Consider the following 20,941-nt stretch of genomic DNA (forward strand, 5'->3'; position numbering starts at 1 on the left):
TGTTTGCGGGGTGGAAAGGAGATGATGTGCAAATATATTTCATAGCAATTTTACCCAAAGCAGCAATTGGGACACTGTAAATACTGCCTTGAAATAACAAAATGGATTTTTGTTTTATTGTTTGTTTCTTTTGCCAAGTGGGCTTAAAATACATCTTATCGGTCATCATAGAAGGAGCCAAGGAATGAACAGGCTACTAAATTCTCGAAATGGCAACACTTAATTTTGCCCAAGATAATCTATATAATAAAAGGATAACGCTGCTCCTCACCTCTATGGGTGAAATTCAAGTGTTTTGTGCACCGGCGGCCATTAGATGGCGTCCGACGGAGCAATTCAACTGTTGCGCTGTTTGGGCATGCACAGTAACAGGCGCTGATACTACGGATATGTCGTTCCGTCATTCTGTCGGGCCAGTAACTAGTACTGTATAGTACAGAAACACTTCCATACACTAAAATGTCATAGCTGCCCCTAAAGCCACATGCAATATGGATTCAAGAGGGATAAAACAAACTGATAAGCTCACAGGGTCTCTGCAGTTTCACCTGCAACGGAATGTTAAAATCACAGTCCAATTCGAATACAGCCAGGCCAAAGCAATCAAATCAGTGTCATCAAGGTCTGTAAGGACTGTCAGACAATAACAGCACACAGATGCTGGCTGATTGCGGTTATTTTCCTTCAGCTTTCACAAACAGATGACGATCATGCAGATTTCAGATACATATGTACATTTTTTATTAAATAATTCATACCGATTGTATATATCATCATCTTCTCCCCCCCATCCCCAATAATTATTGGGAAATCCATTTATTCTTTCAAACTGCTGCTTGCTTAAAGCAGATACCCCTCCAAAATACTGAGTGTATGGTAATCTGAAAAGAAACACAAGTGAAATAGAAACAATGTTTACATGCTATTGTAAGATGCAATATAGAACATACAGTGCCTCACAACATTGCCCAGCATAAAAGTGAGATCTCTTGCACGCCGAAGATGCATGCCACCAAAACGGGCGGCGGATCCTCACATTGAGGGGTAGGGTTTCACAACAGACCCCCATTTCCATAAATGTGGGGTGTGCCCAGCACTTTTCTAGAAGCTGGGACGCCCCAGGGCAGCTATTCTATTCACACGCTGCCCTGCTATGCAGACCACCAGTGACAGCGCAACCTTGGGGTGGGACAGCCCAATAAAAACGGGACGTTTGGAGGTAGGATATCATACACATAAGACTCACCTCTAGTCTCCAAACCTGTAAACGTTCCCTGAAAACGCACCTCTTCAGACAAGCCTATTAAATTCCAGACCCACCCACATAACCTTAAGTGCTTCCCTATCTAATTACATCCTCTCTGTACAGTACACATAACCTCACATATCTTGTCCTTCTTTACTCTCACACCCTCCTGACACTTGGCCAACATTGCGGGGTGATCATATCATACAACCCATTAAGAATCTAGCAATCTGGGGGACCATTATGCAATAGGTAGCATCTATCCTTGTGTATCTATGCCTATTTCCCTATAGATTGTAAGCTTGCGAGCAGGGCCTTCCTACCCTGTATGTCTGGCTGTTTTTACCCAGTTTTGTTCTATTACTGTTGTTCTAATTGTAAAGCGCAACAGAATATGCTGTGCTATATAAGAAACTTACTAAATAAATAAATTCACATCACCCAATGCATACATAAATTGATGTTTTGTGAATGTGTCAGTGTGTAACATACTGTGGATCTTACATTGACAATCCAAGGATTAACTTTTTAAATTTAGGTAACATGTAACCAATTTTACTTTTCTCAATACAGTATAAACTGTAGTGTTTCAGGGTGTTAAACTCTCAAAAGTAAGATATGTGGTATGAGTTATTCTGATTTACAGTAAGCCTCAGACTACACGACACAAATGTAATGGCAATCCAAGATTTTGAAATTGAAGAAAGATCAGTGATTTAGCCAAGTGCACAGTAAGATATTTAAAGGATACAGAAAATGAACAAAGGAAAACGTAGAAATCACAATAATAGTGTAGTATGTTTAACATTTGTGACTGCTACATTTTATGTATGGGAAAACTACAAGGGGAGTATCCATCCAACCTACGTTGTTCATTTTCAGTATCCTTTCAATACAAAATATCTTCCGCTGTTTAAAAGTTTTAGCGATTATTACCTCACATACCTTTTCTTTTCACTTCTGGTTCTTTTTGGGTAGAACCTGGTTTGGATCAGGCTGCTAATATAACTTCAAGAAATGCCAGTACTACATCTAACTATAGAGAGAGAGATGGGAAATGGGCTCTCCAGCGTCCAAGGGTGCCAGGATATATTAGATGCAGCGTAATATGTGGAATAGGGCGCTCCAAATTGTGATACAAAGCTTAAGAAAGTGCACTTATTGGCCCAAAACGTCACTGTATATTTCATAATGCTGTACATAAATGCATTGGTGTTTGAATCACATGTCCCTTGAGTAATGTACGCCAATTTTACTTCTATCTTTGCTTCCGCCCCATAGTATAAAATTCTGGAATATCACCTCAATTTACTGTTGACACTCAGGCAAGTCAACACCTTATGTGAAATGTAGTTTACAGCTTTATACATTCTAGAGTCAATCAACCATTACAGAAGTCATATGTGATGGAATGCATGGCATGCATAAAGCTACAGAAATAATAAGCAAAACAAACAGCTCTGCACCCAAAACAACTGTGCCAGTCCCTCCTGTTCTTTAAGGGTACCGAAAGCCTAGAAAAGTGGTAACAAGTAATGCGCCAATGTAGAGCAGATGAGGCAAGTGTAGGCCTTTTGCATACTGCAGTCTATTTATAATCCAGCCCAAATCAGCCAAATAGAGCCACTCCCAGATGAACAAATGGTAAATAGGGGATTTATATTCCTCCTTAACGTGAGCTTTCTATATAGTCTGCAGTTAGGAAAAGATGACCTACCTCAGGGGCTACAGACACTGTAAATCCATAAATGCATTGCCTAAGGCACTGAAAAGGAGGAATTCATGTATCTGACCTTACAAAACCACAATACTGGCCTGGATATTACACACACTTATACAAAAACTATATACCCTCATACAAAAACTATAAAAAAAATCATTTTGCAGAATTAGGAGATAAATATTTCTGCAAAGTTAGTAGCAAACAGATTGGGCCCTCTGCTTCTATCACTAGATTAGCAAGATGGTGGGTTTTGTGGTTGGTAGAGAGGGTCGTCATATAGCCGAGGTGTACTCTTGCATAAAGACTCTGCTTTTATTGTTATTACTAGATGTGGAAAAGCCCTTTGACAGGCTCCACTGGTGCTATGTAATCAGAGTTCGTACGCAAGTTTGGACTCAGTGGGTGATTTTTATACTCCATTACACTGTATATCCTATTCCCACCCCTCAGTAAGGATCTTTATTAATGGTAACCTATCCACCTTCTTTCAAGTTAAGGGGTTACACTATATGTGTAGCGATCTCCACATTGTTTTATCATATATTGTATAACGTATGTTTATTTCAATGTACCTGAGATGCATGTATACCCCATATACCTGTATGTTCTGTCCCCCCTTTTTTTCTGGACCCCAACTGATACTTCAGAATTCAATAAATACAAATCCCATAAATATATCACCTATGTCAGAGAAAGCGAGGAATTAATTACTCTTACCTTTTGAAACCTCAATACTGGCCTGATTAAAAACAAAACAAAAAAAACCCTCTATACCTACATATACACACAGACACAAACATTGATTTTCCTTGCACATACATATGTATATACGAATTTCACGACTACAGTTTTATCCCCACAGCTTCAAATTCGGAAACTGGAATTACGAATGAACTCTTACCTGAACCCAAACTTATCCATCGATACAGACAGATGCCTGGGTTGGCTGTAACACTTGTAGATATTTTTATCATCCATTGGAATCAGGTCAACATCACTGAAGACAAAGCATTCATAATCATACTCCTTCAAAGCTTCCACATATCCAATGTTCAACAGCTTGGCACGGTTAAAAGTAGCATCTCCATCCTTGAGATGTGGAAAGAAAGTATAAAAAGCATGCCGGTTGAGATTTTTTTTTTTCTAACAATAAATTGCATAAGTAACTATTTTTCATAAAATCGTAATACAAAAGAAAAAAAAAATTGCTGATATATAGCGATGGGGAACATGCAGCGTTGCTTGTTATCTGCATGTCCCTAGCAGACTAGGGGAAATTATACAATCAACACCGCTTCCATGTACTTTATATTACAAACTGTTACTAGCTGCATAACCAAATATAAGAGGATATAAGGCTACATACAGTGTGTTCCAATTTTCACTCATAGAAACCTAATTTATAAAATGGTTATTTTCACAGAATGTAGGCATCTGATGAAGATGCACAGTGAGGTTATGAGTATAAGATGTCAAAGATTTCAGTAGTTTTATTGGCGATAAGCCCAAATGAAGACACAGGTTATAGATGGAAGAAACGTTAGGTTAGACAGGAATTCTGGTATTCAGTTTCACAATTATGGGTTTCCCGAATATAAATTTGCTGTATGCAATGGAAGAGAGCAGGCATGCTGACATTTACAATGCAGGAATACTGTCAGCAGACATCCCAAATGGAGGGGGAGGGGGCGGGGGAGGGGGGTTAGGCTGCGGGAAGGAAGGGTGAAGGTTGGGATAGGGTTAGTATACTTACCCACCAGGTGTGGGGATTATTTGTGTCAGGATACCTCAGCTGGTCATCTGACCGCCACAATTCTAAGCACAGTCTCCTGTACCCGACCCTATGCAACAACTATCATTCTCTTTAATATTAAAGAGCTCATTCACAAGGGTCCCACTGTCAGATCTGCTCTGCTCCATTCAGTGGGTCAACGTAGAACAGGTGATATGCCAGATCCAAAGTAGATGTGCAAGAATGTGTGTGTTCTTTTGTGTCTGAAAAAATATTCAAGAACATAGGGGGTAATTCCAAGTTGATCGCAGCAGGAAATTTTTTAGCAGTTGGGCAAAACCATGTGCACTGCAGGGGAGGCAGATATAACATGTGCAGAGAGAGTTAGATTTTGGTGGGTTATTTTGTTTCTGTGCAGGGTAAATACTGGCTGCTTTATTTTTACATTGCAATTTAGATTGCAGATTGAACACACCACACCCAAATCTAACTCTCTCTGCACATGTTATATCTGCCCCCCCCCCACCCTGCAGTGCACATGGTTTTGCCCAACTGCTAAAAAATTTCCTGCTGCGATCAACTTGGAATTACACCCATAATTCCATAAGAAAAAAAAACCCTACCACATGTCCTCAAACATTTCCACTTGCCTACTTAAAGCATTTAGTAGTTAGCCTCTACAGGAATTTGTAAATATTCAGCATTAACAAGTAACTGCTGTGTCTTCCATGGCATTACAACCTGTCTGTGGGAAAACCAAATTGGGCATCATTTCCAGATCTCCTTTCAGATGCTTTAGTATCTTGTAACGAATGGCAACGCCAAAGAAAATACTACAAATATAGAACAGCATAAGGAATTGCCTACAAACATCCCAAGGGACAGACTCTCACACCTTGTAATTACATGTTTCTAAGAAACAAATTCTTTAGAGACCTCTTCTTACAATAAGCAACCATCTTAAAAGGTCCCTTTATTGAGTTTACATGCAAGCATTACAGGCTATGTTAACAGGTATTCCATTGCAATAGGCAAGTATTTGTAGTAAAACTTATTTCTGCTTAAATGTGCCTGCAAATGCACTGTGTGTTTGTGTGTGTGTGTCAGTGACGTGCGGTGGGGTGAGGCAGAGCCTTTCCTGTCATACTAACGTTTGCATCAGAGTTTTTACTGTATAAAGTATATGTAAAATACAAAGAATATGTTTGAAATATCTTTTTTGTATTATTCTAATAATTTTTATATAGCCAAAACTCTGTAGTAAAAAGTCTATGGCACGTGAGGCAGTGCCTCACCTTGCAATCTTTTCCGCACCTCTTAGATCAAAACTCACAAAATTTCCAGTGGTTTATACTGCTGCACCTGTGTATAATGCCTACATGTACCCTTTGGCTCATATATTGCGTTTTGCTATAGTCATACCAAACAGCCCATCTTGGCATGCCAGGTCACATGAGAATCTTCTAGCATCAGGCGTCTTTTTCCAAAACGCAATACGACTAGGATGTACCAAGAGACTGTGCTGATTCATTAGATATGTAACACTTGTACATAGTGGCGGACTGAGTCTTTGAATCTGTATATGAAGTGCTACAAAGTAGCAGCTACATCTTTTTTCCAATACAAGTTCTGCTCTGTTCCATATACAGACTCACACACAAGCTACAAGTGTCATATATCAAAATGTATCAGCACAGTCTCCTTGCTATCCGGTCTTTAGGTCGACATCACTTAGGTCGACACTCATTAGGTCAACCACTACTGGTAGACATGCATTAGGTCGACATGGTCACAAGAGCAACATGAGTTTTTCACATTTAAAAAAACAAAAACCTTTTTCATACTTTAAGGCCCACTTTACGAAGAAAACAATTTTTTAAAAACTTATGTCGACCTTTTTCCGTGTTGACCTAATGATCACGTCGACCTATTTCAGGTGTCGACCTAGTCACTGTCGACCAATAGTGGTCGGCCTAATGACTGTCGACCCAACGATCCACACCCAATCTCCTTGTGGGTCCTAATTGGCAGCTCATTCATGCCAGGCATCTCGCGCTGCATGGCGTAATCAGGCTGGATGTATGAGGATGCACCTGTATATGAATGGTAAGTGTACAATGATCAATTTAAGATGGAAATAAGGAAAGAAATAGTTTTATCATAATGGACGTTAAAGATAAGACAGAAAGGAATATTCATATAGAGGTCCCAGGCTTATGCAATGATCTGCGGCAGGTGCAGACAGACAAATCATGTGTTCTACATTAGTAGAAAATATATAAATAGTATTGTGCATTTCAATTCTGTAATTCCCTCTTCCCAATTCACTTTACGTAGAACACTCACAACTATCTCCAAATAAAATACTGTTCCTTTTACACAAACATACAAATTTCAAAGGTGTTATAATTTGCAGGTTTTTTGTTTTTTTCCAGCTCTACCATTCTGTTGCCACTTGTGTAGCAGGTGTACTGGAGAGAGAACCCACCTGGTTAAGGCTGATCTCTTCAGTGTCTCTTCAGCATTTGTGTATCTATGGAAAGGAGAAGCAGGGGAGAGAGAGAGAGAGGGAGAGAGAGAGAGAGATTGGAAAAAATAAAGATGAGGAAATGCTAGAAAGAAAGTCAGTACAGCAGAAAAAAGTACCAGATATACAGGACGTGTAATTGATAATTTAAGCACCCTAGATAGATAATGACTGCCTCCATCATCTCACTGGTTCCAAGTGATTTCACAGACTATATTCTCACAAGTATTTGTTCAGCCCATAAAATTCCTAATTTTACAATTTACAGGAAACATTTTTATTCCAGGGAAAGTGTTGGTAAAGAAATGACTTATCAATCAATCAATCAATCAATCAATCAATCAATCAATCAATCTAATAGGGGGTTGATGTATCAAGCAGTGAAGAGTGGTTAATTGGATCAGTGAAGAAGTTGCCCATAGCAACCAATCAGCTTGTACCTATCATTTTATGGAATGTACTGTACTTGATAAGTGCTACCCATAAGCAATTGTTGCCCATGGCAAAAACTCCCATAGAGGTGAAATGCACCAGTGCAGCCTACATTGGTCATCCACTGGTCCTGAATGTACGATTAGCATATACTGTAGGCGTTGCAAAGGGGCCCTAGTGCACTTGATATAACTCTACCCTATTCCACAGGTACTGTGCTAGGTATCTGTTTGGATGGTCGACCATGTTTTGGTCGACAGTCATTAGGTCGACCACTGTTGGTCGACATTGACATGGTCGACATATGACAGGTCAACATATGGAAAGGTTGATATGGCTTTTTTTTTTTTTAAATGAGATTTTTTTTAAATTTTCATTCTTTACCATCCACGTGGACTATGATTGGGAATAGTAACCTGTGCCGAGTGCAGCGGCAGTGGAGTGAGGCACCTTGCCCGCAGTATGGCAAGCGAAGTGAGCCATGCAAGGGGATGCGGTACACTAATTGGGGTTCCTGGTCATGTTACAGAAAAAAAAAAAAAAACAGTTCAAAAATACATGTCGACCTTTTCATGTGTCGACCTGCCATGTGTCCTTGTCAATGTCAACCAATAGTGGTCGACCATTCATACCGGAACCACTGTGCTAAGCCCAGTGAAGCTTTGGTGCAATTACTTCTGTTACCCCTACTGCTAGGCGGATCGGTATGATATACCGGCAGACAGGATGCTGGCTGTCAGAATAGCGACAGCAGCATCCCATCTGCCGGATTCCCGGCAGCAAGTCCCCTTGTAGGCTTGCTGCACTCACCGCGCTTCAGGCCCGGTGGTGAGCTTTGCTCGCCACAGGTTCTACTCCCTCTCGGTTGGGGGCGTGGATCCAACATGGAAAAACGGGGCGGGTGTATGTAAAATGCCGGCTGTCATGATTCCGGCATTTTAACTGCATCCCTGCTAGGCTACTGGTGCAGTGTGGGACAGAACAGGTATGCGGTCTGTTGTGGGTTGATGAAATCTGGAGAAGGATGATGAAGACTGAGAGTAATTTTAATAAGGTAATTAGCCACAAAAGGATAACAAGCTTAACATTAATATTACAATTTTAAAAAAGGCTTTCAAGAACATACTTTCAAGAACATACAAAACAAGGAGCGCTACTGAACACACTTTAAAAAAATGAAGATAAAATCAATTAAAATAACCTGGTGCTACTTTTCATAATGGTCACAGGGTGTCTTAACAGACCAACCAGAATGTAGTGTTTATTCAGCCACCAGTTCACAATTGCAGTTATAAAAGGGATCCGGAGTAGATGCCTTGTTAGTGTTACTAGGGCCAGACTGCACAATGTGTATTAGTGCATTTACGTTTGTGTGTGTGTGTGTATATATATATATACACACACACACATATATATATATATATATATATATATATAGTGGGGAAAAAAGTGTTTGGACAGCCATTTCTATCATAGGTACACTTCAACTGTGAGAGACAGCATATGAAAAAACAAAACAAAAAATAAGATTTTACTCACCGATAAATCTATTTCTCGTAGTCCGTAATGGATGCTGGGGACTCCGTCAGGACCATGGGGAATAGCGGCTCCGCAGGAGACAGGGCACAAAAAGTAAAAGCTTTTGGACCTAGGTGGTGTGCACTGGCTCCTCCCCCTATGACCCTCCTCCAAGCCTCAGTTAGGATACTGTGCCCGGACGAGCGTACACAATAAGGAAGGATTTTGAATCCCGGGTAAGACTCATACCAGCCACACCAATCACACCGTACAACTTGTGATCTGAACCCAGTTAACAGTATGATAACAGAGGAGCCTCTGAAAAGATGGCTCACTACAACAAAAACCCGATTTTGTTAACAATAACTATGTACAAGTATTGCAGACAATCCGCACTTGGGATGGGCGCCCAGCATCCACTACGGACTACGAGAAATAGATTTATCGGTGAGTAAAATCTTATTTTCTCTAACGTCCTAAGTGGATGCTGGGGACTCCGTCAGGACCATGGGGATTATACCAAAGCTCCCAAACGGGCGGGAGAGTGCGGATGACTCTGCAGCACCGAATGAGAGAACTCCAGGTCCTCCTCAGCCAGGGTATCAAATTTGTAGAATTTAGCAAACGTGTTTGCCCCTGACCAAGTAGCTGCTCGGCAAAGTTGTAAAGCCGAGACCCCTCGGGCAGCCGCCCAAGATGAGCCCACTTTCCCTGTGGAATGGGCTTTTACAGATTTTGGCTGTGGCAGGCCTGCCACAGAATGTGCAAGCTGAATTGTACTACAAATCCAACGCGCAATAGTCTGCTTAGAAGCAGGAGCACCCAGCTTGTTGGGTGCATACAGGATAAACAGCGAGTCAGATTTCCTGACTCCAGCCGTCCTGGAAACATATATTTTCAGGGCCCTGACTACGTCCAGCAACTTGGAGTCCTCCAAGTCCCTAGTAGCCGCAGGCACCACAATAGGTTGGTTTAGGTGAAACGCTGAAACCACCTTAGGAAGAAATTGAGGACGAGTCCTCAATTCCGCCCTATCCGAATGAAATATCAGGTAAGGGCTTTTATAGGATAAAGCCGCCAATTCAGATACTCGCCTGGCAGAAGCCAGGGCCAACAACATTACCACTTTCCATGTGAGATATTTTAACTCCACCGTGGCAAGTGGCTCAAACCAATGTGATTTTAGGAATCCCAAAACTACATTGAGATCCCAAGGTGCCACTGGGGGCACAAAGGGAGGCTGTATATGCAGTACCCCTTTTACAAAAGTCTGAACTTCAGGAAATGAAGCCAATTCTCTCTGAAAGAAAATCGACAAGGCCGAAATTTGAACCTTAATGGACCCTAACTTTAGGCCCATGGACAGTCCTGTTTGCAGGAAATGTAGGAAACGACCTAGTTGAAATTCCTCTGTCGGGGCCTTCTTGGTCTCGCACCACGCAACATATTTTCGCCAAATACGGTGATAATGCTGTGCGGTTACATCCTTCCTAGCTTTAATCAGGGTAGGAATAACTTCATCTGGAATGCCTTTTTCCTTCAGAATCCGGCGTTCAACCGCCATGCCGTCAAACGCAGCCGCGGTAAGTCTTGGAACAGACAGGGTCCCTGCTGAAGCAGGTCCCTTCTTAGCGGCAGAGGCCACGGGTCCTCTGTGAGCATCTCTTGAAGTTCCGGGTACCAAGTCCTTCTTGGCCAATCCGGAGCCACTAGTATAGTTCTTACTCCTCTCCGTCTTATAATTCTCAGTACCTTGGGTAAGAGAGGCAGAGGAGGGAACACATACACCGACTGGAACACCCAAGGTGTTACCAGAGCGTCCACAGCTATTGCCTGCGGGTCTCTTGACCTGGCGCAATACCTGTCTAGTTTTTTGTTGAGGCGTGACGCCACCATGTCCACCTTTGGTTTTTCCCAACGGTTCACAATCATGAGGAAGACTTCCGGATGAAGTCCCCACTCTCCCGGGTGTAGGTCGTGTCTGCTGAGGAAGTCTGCTTCCCAGTTGTCCACTCCTGGAATGAACACTGCTGACAGTGCTATCACATGATTTTCCGCCCATTGCAGAATCCTTGCAGCTTCTGTCATTGCCCTCCTGCTTCTTGTGCCGCCCTGCCTGTTTATGTGGGCGACTGCTGTGATGTTGTCCGACTGGATCAACACCGGCTGACCCTGAAGCAGAGGCTTTGCTAGGCTTAGAGCATTGTAAATTGCCCTTAGTTCCAGTATATTTATGTGAAGTGAAGTCTCCAGGCTTGACCACACTCCCTGGAAGTTTCTTCCTTGTGTGACTGCTCCCCAGCCTCTCAGGCTGGCATCCGTGGTCACCAGGATCCAGTCCTGAATGCCGAATCTGCGGCCCTCTAGGAGATGAGCACTTTGCAGCCACCACAGAAGAGATACCCTTGTCCTTGGAGACAGGGTTATTTTCTGATGCATCTGAAGATGCGATCCGGACCATTTGTCCAGCAGATCCCACTGAAAAATTCTTGCGTGGAATCTGCCGAATGGAATCGCTTCGTAAGAAGCCACCATTTTTCCCAGGACCCTTGTGCATTGATGCACTGACACCTTTCCTGGTTTTAGGAGGTTCCTGACTAGCTCGGATAACTCCCTGGCTTTCTCCTGCGGGAGAAACACCTTTTTCTGGACTGTGTCCAGAATCATCCCTAGGAACAGCAGACGTGTCGTCGGAATCAGCTGCGATTTTGGAATATTTAAAATCCACCCGTGCTGTTGTAGTACTTCTTGAGATAGTGCTACTCCGACTTCTAACTGTTCTCTGGACCTTGCCCTTATTAGGAGATCGTCCAAGTAAGGGATAATTAATACGCCTTTTCTTCGAAGAAGAATCATCATTTCGGCCATTACCTTGGTAAAGACCCGGGGTGCCGTGGACAATCCAAGCGGCAGCGTCTGAAACTGATAATGACAGTTCTGTATTACGAACCTGAGATACCCTTGGTGAGAAGGGCAAATCGGGACATGGAGATAGGCATCCTTGATGTCCAGAGACACCATATAGTCCCCTTCTTCCAGGTTCGCTATCACTGCTCTGAGTGATTCCATCTTGAATTTGAACCTTTTGATATAAGTGTTCAAAGATTTTAGATTTAAAATCGGTCTCACCGAACCGTCTGGTTTCGGTACCACAAACAGTGTGGAGTAATATCCCTTCCCTTGTTGTAGGAGGGGTACTTTTATTATCACCTGTTGGGAGTACAGCTTGTGAATGGCTCCCAATACCGCCTCCCTGTCGGAGGGAGCTATTGGTAAAGCAGACTTCAGGAACCGGCGAGGGGGAGATGTCTCGAATTCCAATTTGTACCCCTGAGATACTACTTGCAGGATCCAGGGGTTCACTTGCGAGTGAGCCCACTGCGCGCTGAAATTTCTGAGACGACCTCCCACCGTACCTGAGTCAGCTTGTAAGGACCCAGCGTCATGCTGAGGACTTGGCAGAAGCGGAAGAGGGCTTCTGTTCTTGGGAAGAAGCTGTCTGCTGCAGTCTTTTTCCCCTTCCTCTACCCCGGGGCAGATATGACTGTCCTTTTGTCCGCTTGCCTTTATGGGAACGAAAGGACTGATGCTGAAAAGACGGTGTCTTTTTCTGTTGAGAGGTGACTTGAGGTAAAAATGTGGTTTTCCCAGCCGTTGCCGTGGTTACCAGGTCTGATAGACCGACCCCAAATAACTCCTCCCCTTTATACGGCAATACCTCCATGTGCCGTTTTGAATCCGCATCACCTGACCACTGTCGCGTCCATAACCCTCTTCTGGCAGAAATGGACAGCGCACTTACTCTTGATGCCAGAGTGCAAATATCTCTCTGTGCATCTCGCATATATAAAAATGCATCTTTTAATTGCTCAATAGTCAATAAAATACTGTCCCTATCCAGGGTATCAATATTCTCAGTCAGGGAGTCCGACCACGCCACCCCAGCACTGCACATCCAGGCTGAGGCGATTGCTGGTCGCAGTATAACACCAGTATGTGTGTATATACTTTTAAGGATATTTTCCAGCCTCCTATCTGCTGGCTCCTTAAGGGCGGCCGTTTCTGGAGACGGTAACGCCACTTGTTTTGATAAGCGTGTGAGCGCCTTATCTACCCTAGGGGGTGTTTCCCAACGAGCCCTAACCTCTGGTGGGAAGGGATATAGTGCCAATAATTTTTTAGAAATTAGCAGTTTTTTGTCGGGGGTAACCCACGCTTCATCACACACTTCATTCAATTCCTCTGATTCAGGAAAAACTACGGGTAGTTTTTTCACACCCCACATAATACCCCTTTTCGTGGTACTTGCAGTATCAGAGATGTGCAAAACCTCCTTCATTGCCGTGATCATGTAACGTGTGGCCCTACTGGAAAATACGTTTGTTTCTTCACCGTCGACACTGGAGTCAGTGTCTGTGTCCGTGTCGACCCACTGAGGTAACAGGCGTTTTATAGCCCCTGACGGTGTTTGAGACGCCTGGACAGGCACTAACTGAGCTGCCGGCTGTCTCATGTCGTCAACAGTTTTTTGTAACGTGCCGACACTGTCACGTAATTCCTTAATTACGGCCATCCATTCAGGTGTCGACTCCCTAGGGGGTGACATCACCATTATAGGCAATTGCTCCGCCTCCACATCATTTTCCTCCTCATACATGTCGACACACACGTACCGACACCCAGCACACACACAGGGAATGCTCTGATAGAGGACAGGACCCCACTTAGCCCCTTGGGGAGACAGAGGGAGAGTTTGCCAGCACACACCAGAGCGCTATATATGTATAGGGACAACCTTACAATAAGTGTCTATCCCTTATAGCTGCTTATATCTGTTATTTTGCCAAATAAGTGCCCCCCTCTCTTTTTTACCCTGTTTCTGTAGTGCAGGATGCAGGGGAGATTCTGGGAGCCTTCCTACCAGCGGAGCTGTGTGGGAAAAATGGCGCTGTGTGCTGAGGAGATAGGCCCCGCCCCCTTCTCGGCGGGCTCTTCTCCCGCTTTTTTCTGGAAAACTGGCAGGGGTTAAATACATCCATATAGCCCAGGAGCTATATGTGATGTATTTTTTGCCAAATAAGGTAAATTCATTGCTTCCCAGGGCGCCCCCCCCCCAGCGCCCTGCACCCTCAGTGACCGAAGTGTGAAGTGTGCTGAGAGCAATGGCGCACAGCTGCAGTGCTGTGCGCTACCTTATGAAGACAGGAAAGTCTTCTGCCGACGATTTATGGACCTCTTCTTGCTTCAGCATCTGTAAGGGGGCCGGCGGCGCGGCTCCGGGACCCATCCATGGCTGGGCCTGTGATCGTCCCTCTGGAGCTAATGTCCAGTAGCCAAGAAGCCCAATCCACTCTGCACGCAGGTGAGTTCGCTTCTTCTCCCCTTAGTCCCACGCTGCAGTGAGCCTGTTGCCAGCAGGACTCACTGAAAATAAAAAAACCTAAGTATACTTTTACTTCTAAGCAGCTCAGGAGAGCCACCTAGATTGCACCCTTCTCGGCCGGGCACAAAGATCTAACTGAGGCTTGGAGGAGGGTCATAGGGGGAGGAGCCAGTGCACACCACCTAGGTCCAAAAGCTTTTACTTTTTGTGCCCTGTCTCCTGCGGAGCCGCTATTCCCCATGGTCCTGACGGAGTCCCCAGCATCCACTTAGGACGTTAGAGAAAAAACAGGAATTTACATTGTATGATTTTTAAACAATTTATTTGTATATTCTTTCAGAAAATATTTGGACAATCAAAAAGTTTAACTCAATACTTTGTAATATAACTTCGGTTGGCAATTACAGAGGTCAAACGTTTCCTGTAGTTCTTGACCAGGTTTGCACACACTGTAGCAGGTATTTTGGCCCACTCTTCCATGCAGATCTTCTCTAGATCTGTCATATTTTGGGGCTGACGCCGGCCAACACGGACTTTCAACTCCCTCCACAGATTTTCTATTGGGTTGAGGTCTGGAGACTGGCTAGGCCACTCCAGGACCTTGAAATGCTTCTTACAGAGCCACTCCTTAGTTGCCCGATCAGTGTGTTTGGGGTCATTGTCATGCTGGAAGACCCAGCCACGTTCCATCTTCAATGCTCTTACTGAGGGAAGGAGGTTTTTGCCCAAAATCTCACGATACATGGCCCCATTCATCTTCTCCTTAGTACGGATCAGTCGTCCTGTCCCCTTTGCAGAAAAGCAGCCCCAAAGCATTATGTTTCCACCCCCATGCTTCACAGTGGGTATGGTGTTCTTGGGATGCCATTCTTCTCCCTCCAAACACGGCAAGTGGAGTTTAGACCAAAAAGTTTGATTTTGCTCTCATCTGACCACATTACATTCTCCCAATCCTCCTCTGGATCATCCAGATGGTCACTGGCAAACTTCAGACGGGCCTGGACATGTGCTGGCTTAAGCAGGGGGACCTTTCGGGCGCTGCAGGATTTCAATCCATGATGATGTAGTGTGTTACTAATGGTAACCTTTGTTACTGTGGTCCCAGCTCTCTTGAGGTCATTGACCAGGTCCCCCCGTGTAGTTCTGGGCTGATTCCTCACCGTTCTCAAGATCATGGATACCCCACGAGGTGAGATCTTGCATGGAGCCCCAGGTCGAGGGAGATTGTCAGTGATCTTGTATTTCTTCCATTTTTTAATAATTGCGCCAACAGTTGATCTCTTCTCACCAAGCTGCTTGCCTATTGTCGAGTAGCTCATCCCAGCCTTGTGCAGCTCTACAATTTTGTCCCTGGTGTCCTTAAACAGCTCTCTGGTATTGGCCATGGTGGAGAGGTAGCAGTCTGACTGTTTGAGAGTGTGGACAGGTGTCTTTTATACAGATAACCAGTTCAAACAGGTGCCATTAATACAGGTAACGAGTGGAGGATAGAAGAGCTTCTTAAAGAAGAAGTAACAGGTCTGTGTGAGCCAGAAATCTTGCTGCTTGGTAGGTGTCCAAATATTTATTTTCTACAAGAATATACAGGTAAATTGTTTAAAAATCATACAATGTGATTCCTGTTTTTTTTTCTTTCAGATTCTGATTCTCGCAGTTGAAGTGTACCTATGATGGAAATTATAGACATCTCATCTTTTTAAGTGGGTCAACTTGCACAATCAGTGGATGTCCAAATACTTTTTTGCCCCAGTGTGTGTGTGTGTGTGTGTGTGTGTGTGATATGTGTGTCTGAATTTTCTGTTCATTCAGATCTAATACCCCTGAAGAAGTCCCATGGGACGAAACGCGTTGGGTTCTACATCTGATTAAAACCTGATTGGTTTATATTTGAATTGGGTATTGTAACTGAGCAAAAAACCTGATTGGTGTATATCGAAATCTTTTGATGTTGTATGCATCTTGTATGTTAACTATGGTATTGGAAAAGATGAAGTAATGATATATATCGAATTTTAATAAATTTTAAATTATACTGATTGTCTGAATTAAGTGACTAGCGCCCTCAGATTCTGTATGTATATATATATATATATATATATATATATATATATATATATACACACACATACATACATACTGCAGAAAATATTAACACCCACACCATAATTAATCCAGCTGCTCTGATCTTGGGATGCAGCCTACAGTATATCCTTGTCCTTATACCTACCAATGTCCATAAGTGGATCAGCAGCTCTGTCCAGCTGTAACTGTTGAAATATTTAAGCCGCTGAACCTTTAAAATACACTGTATAGTTAAGTGTTACTGCATAATGTTGTGTAATTTACATCTGCTGCTTGTTGAAGTGTCACAAAACATAATAAAAAACATGCAAATAGTAGCATTAGTTTTTAGCTTCAACTGTGCATGTGGAATTGAGATTGGTGTCCCATGCCTTTGCATGTATAAAACTTTGTTTTATCTAACTTAGCATTACACCTGTGTTTCTTTGAATGCCACAGTTCCATATGTGGAACATACGTTTATCTCCCATTCTATACTACATAGCAGATTCAAATGTTGCATATAACCTTAGACTCAGTCTAAATCCACCACATTAAACTTTCAAAGCAATCTGATGAGTGGTTCATGGTGCTGCTAAGGGTTAGGTTAATGTACTTGAAACAGTCAAACCGGATTGCTCGGGACAAATGATCCTGTCCTGCAGGCTCGAGGGATATACGAGACCATTTGCCTAAAGAGACTCTGTGACCATTCTCAAGGTGCATACACACTGGGTATGCACAGCGATGATCGTGAACATCAGTGGCAAAAAAAAAAAAGCTCACTGCATACACACCGAGCTATTTTCCCTGTGCCCAGCGATGTTCACGGGGGAGTGAAGCACTTTCCACAGTAGAAGACTGTGGAAAGTGCTTCACTCGGCTGTTCAAACAGCCTGACGGACGGCGGCGGCTAGCGATGAAGCGGGAGCGCGCATCAGCGCTCACCGCCAGCCATACACACTGCCGAGTTTGAGCTCAAAGTAGCTGAAAGCGCCAAAAGTGAGCTACTTTAATCGGCTAGTGTGTATGTGCCTTAATTCGGTATTCTGCTTGATGGTGCCAAATTAGCCACAGCAGAATTTCCATGAAACATTTGAATGACTTTTTGAAGGCTTGGGGTCAAGAGTCTATGGGGTATATGCAATTCCGGGCGAATTGCGGCACTTTTTCGCCCGTTTTTAAATTCGACACAATTCGACCGTCGAATTCCGGCAGGTGGGTGCCGGAATTCGACATATTCAATAAAAAACGAATTCGACAGTCCCGCTGTCGAAAAACGGCCGATTTGCCGGATTTGATTACATTTTTAAAAATGTTGAAAAAAACGGTAAAAAACCCGAAAAAAATTTGCGTGTGGTCCCCCCTCCTAAGCATAACCAGCCTCGGGCTCTTTGAGCCGGTCCTGGTTGCCAAAATACGGGGAAAAAAAATGACAGGGGATCCCCCGTATTTTAACAGCCAGCACCGGGCTCTGCGCCTGGTCCTGGTGCAAAAAATACGGGGGACAAAAAGAGTAGGGGTCCCCTGTATTTTTTGTACAAGCACCGGGCTCCACTAGCTGGACAGATAATGCCACAGCCGGGGGTCACTTTTATACAGCGCCCTGCGGCCGTGGCATTAAATACCCAACTAGTCACCCCTGGCCTGGGTACCCTGGGGGAGTGGGGACCCCTTCAATCAAGGGGTCCCCCCCCCTGCCACCCAAGGGCCAGGGGTGAAGCCCGAGGCTGTCCCCCCCATCCAAGGGCTGCGGATGGGGGGCTGATAGCCTTGTTGAAAATGGAAGAATATTGTTTTTTGCAGAAGAACTACAAGTCCCAGCAAGCCTCCCCCGCAAGCCGGTACTTGGAGAACCACAAGTACCAGCATGCGGGGGGGGGGAAACGGGCCCGCTGGTACCTGTAGTTCTACTGCAAAAAAATACCCAAATAAAAACAGGACACAGACACCGTGAAAGTATAACTTTATTACATACATGCCGACACACATATGTTGACACGCCGACTCTGGCCACGTCTCCAATGTCGACGTCCGGGGGTGGAAACTAATGGAGGGAGCTGTGCGATGCGCGTCTGACAGCTCCGACGCGCATACAGCCAATCAGGAGAGTGCCACGAAGTGGCGCTTCCTGATTGGCTGAAGGGGCCTTTCTGTGACAGGAGTCACGGGGGGTATCTGCATTCGGGGAAAGGGGTCCCATGTGTAAACATGGGACCCCTTTCAGTCCGTCTGGTTCGGGTAAATGCGTTTTTTTTGTTTTGCCAAGTACGTGGATTACAATAAAAGAACTGGACACTGGATTAGGGGAGTATAATTTTATTTTCAGGTACCCCAGACGTTGACATTGGAGACGTGGCCAGAGTCGGCGTGTCAACATAGGTAAGTATGTATGTGTCGGCATGTGTGAAATAAGTTGTATTTTCACGGTGTGCGTGTTCTGTTTTTATTTGGGTATTTATTTTGCAGAAGAACTACAGGTACCAGCGGGCCCGTTTCCCCCCGCATGCTGGTACTTGTGGTTCTCCAAGTACCAGCTTGCGGTGGAGGCTTGCTGGGACTTGTAGTTCTTCTGAAAAAAACAATATTCTTTAATTTTTACACATGGCTATCAGCCCCCCATCCGCAGCCCTTGGATGGGGGTGACAGCCTCTGGCTTCACCCCTGGCCCTTGGGTGGCTGGGGGGGGGGACCCCTTGATTGAAGGGGTCCCCACTCCTCCAGGGTACCCCAGCCAGGGGTGACTAGTTGGGTATTTAATGCCACGGCCGCAGGGCGCTGTATAAAAGTGACCCCCGGCTGTGGCATTATCTGTCCAGCTAGTGGAGCCCGATGCTGGTACAAAAAATACGGGGGACCCCTACTCTTTTTGTCCCCCATATTTTTTGCACCAGGACCAGGCGCAGAGCCCGGTGCTGGTTGTTAAAATACGGGGGATCCCCTGTCATTTTTTCCCCCGTATTTTGGCAACCAGGACCGGCTCAAAGAGCCCGAGGCTGGTTATGCTTAGGAGGTTGGGCCCCACGCAATTTTTTTTCGGGTTTTTTTACTGTTTTTCCACAAATAAAATAAATAAATATTTTTTTCCCCAAAAATATATAAATAATACTTGTGCCTCCTAAATAGACAAACCAAGTACCTAATCCCTTCTAATATAAATAGATATGCTATTACCAATAAAAAAAACAAAAAAAAACATGTTTTACATTTTTTTTTATTAGATTCCGCCAGCAAAGTGTGGCGGATTGAAAATGACGAATTTACTGTCTAAAAGCACTGTTGTCGAATTTACAATCTTCAATTGAATATACTTTTGTCGAAATGCCGCATTTGTACCATTGCAGAAATGTCGAATGTGACAAATGTCGAATTTTACAAAGTCGAATTTGGAATGGCCGTTTTTTTGACGAAAAGTACTGTATTGCATTGTTGAATTTTTTTTGGGGGGCGAAAATGTCCCGTTTTTCGACATTTTCGGGAATTCGACCGCAATTGCATATACCCCTATGACCGCTTATACTGGACTCAATCAGGAACATGGTCAGTACAAAAGCAGTTTTAACTGAATATAGGTTTTAAATACATTGTGAGCAGCAGTGCTGTTCCTTGTTTTGTTATATTCTTTTTGAAAATTGTTAGGAACCAGTACCCTTTGCTTGGGAGCTGCAGCACTGACATCACCATGGAGTGGAAGAGAGCATAAGATGGAGGGTAAGACAGGAACTGCAGAGAGAAGATGTATAATAATGTCATATGTAAGATATGTTGCAGGGTACAGGTGGCTAACGGCTGAGGTAATTATAGAATTAGTTTAATAAGCTAAAACATGTATGTAAAAACAAAAATGTAAACGGGTAAGCCATGTGTATATGTGTAGACTTCAGAGTGACGGACATTATATGAGTGAAAAGACTAACACAATATAAGACAGACGAGAGTAAGTGTATATACAGTGCATCCAGAAAGTATTCACAGCGCTTCACTTTTTCCACATTTTGCTATGTTACAGCCTTATTCCAAAATGGAATAAATTAATTTCCCCTCAAAATTCTATACAAAATACCCCATAATAACAACGTGAAGTTTTTTTGTTGTTGAGATTTTTGCTAATTTATTAAAAATAAAAAACTAAGAAATCACGTGTACATAAGTATTCACAGCATTTGCCATGAAGCTCAAAATTGAGCTCAGGTGCATCCTGTTTCCACTGATCATCCTTGAGATGTTCCTACAGCTTAATTGGAGTCCAGCTGTGGTAAATTCAGTTGATTGGACACGATTTTGAAAGGCACACACTTGTCTATATAAGGGCCCACACT

The 20,941-nt window shown here is 43.7% G+C and overlaps 1 protein-coding gene across 2 annotated transcripts in view; it reads right to left on the reverse strand.

Annotated features, from left to right (window-relative positions):
• Positions 1–20,941, reverse strand: part of B4GALT1 (beta-1,4-galactosyltransferase 1) — a 219,353-nt gene that overhangs the window by 91,966 nt on the left and 106,446 nt on the right. For both annotated transcript variants that reach the window (XM_063920061.1, XM_063920060.1), the window contains exons 3-4: positions 3,871–4,058; positions 759–881 (exon numbers count right to left, since the gene is read on the reverse strand). In XM_063920061.1, coding sequence (XP_063776131.1) covers positions 759–881; positions 3,871–4,058 — 311 coding nt within the window. The remainder of the gene's footprint in view (positions 1–758; positions 882–3,870; positions 4,059–20,941) is intronic.

Source organism: Pseudophryne corroboree, chromosome 1, assembly GCF_028390025.1.
Source record: "Pseudophryne corroboree isolate aPseCor3 chromosome 1, aPseCor3.hap2, whole genome shotgun sequence".
NCBI lineage: Eukaryota > Metazoa > Chordata > Amphibia > Anura > Myobatrachidae > Pseudophryne > Pseudophryne corroboree.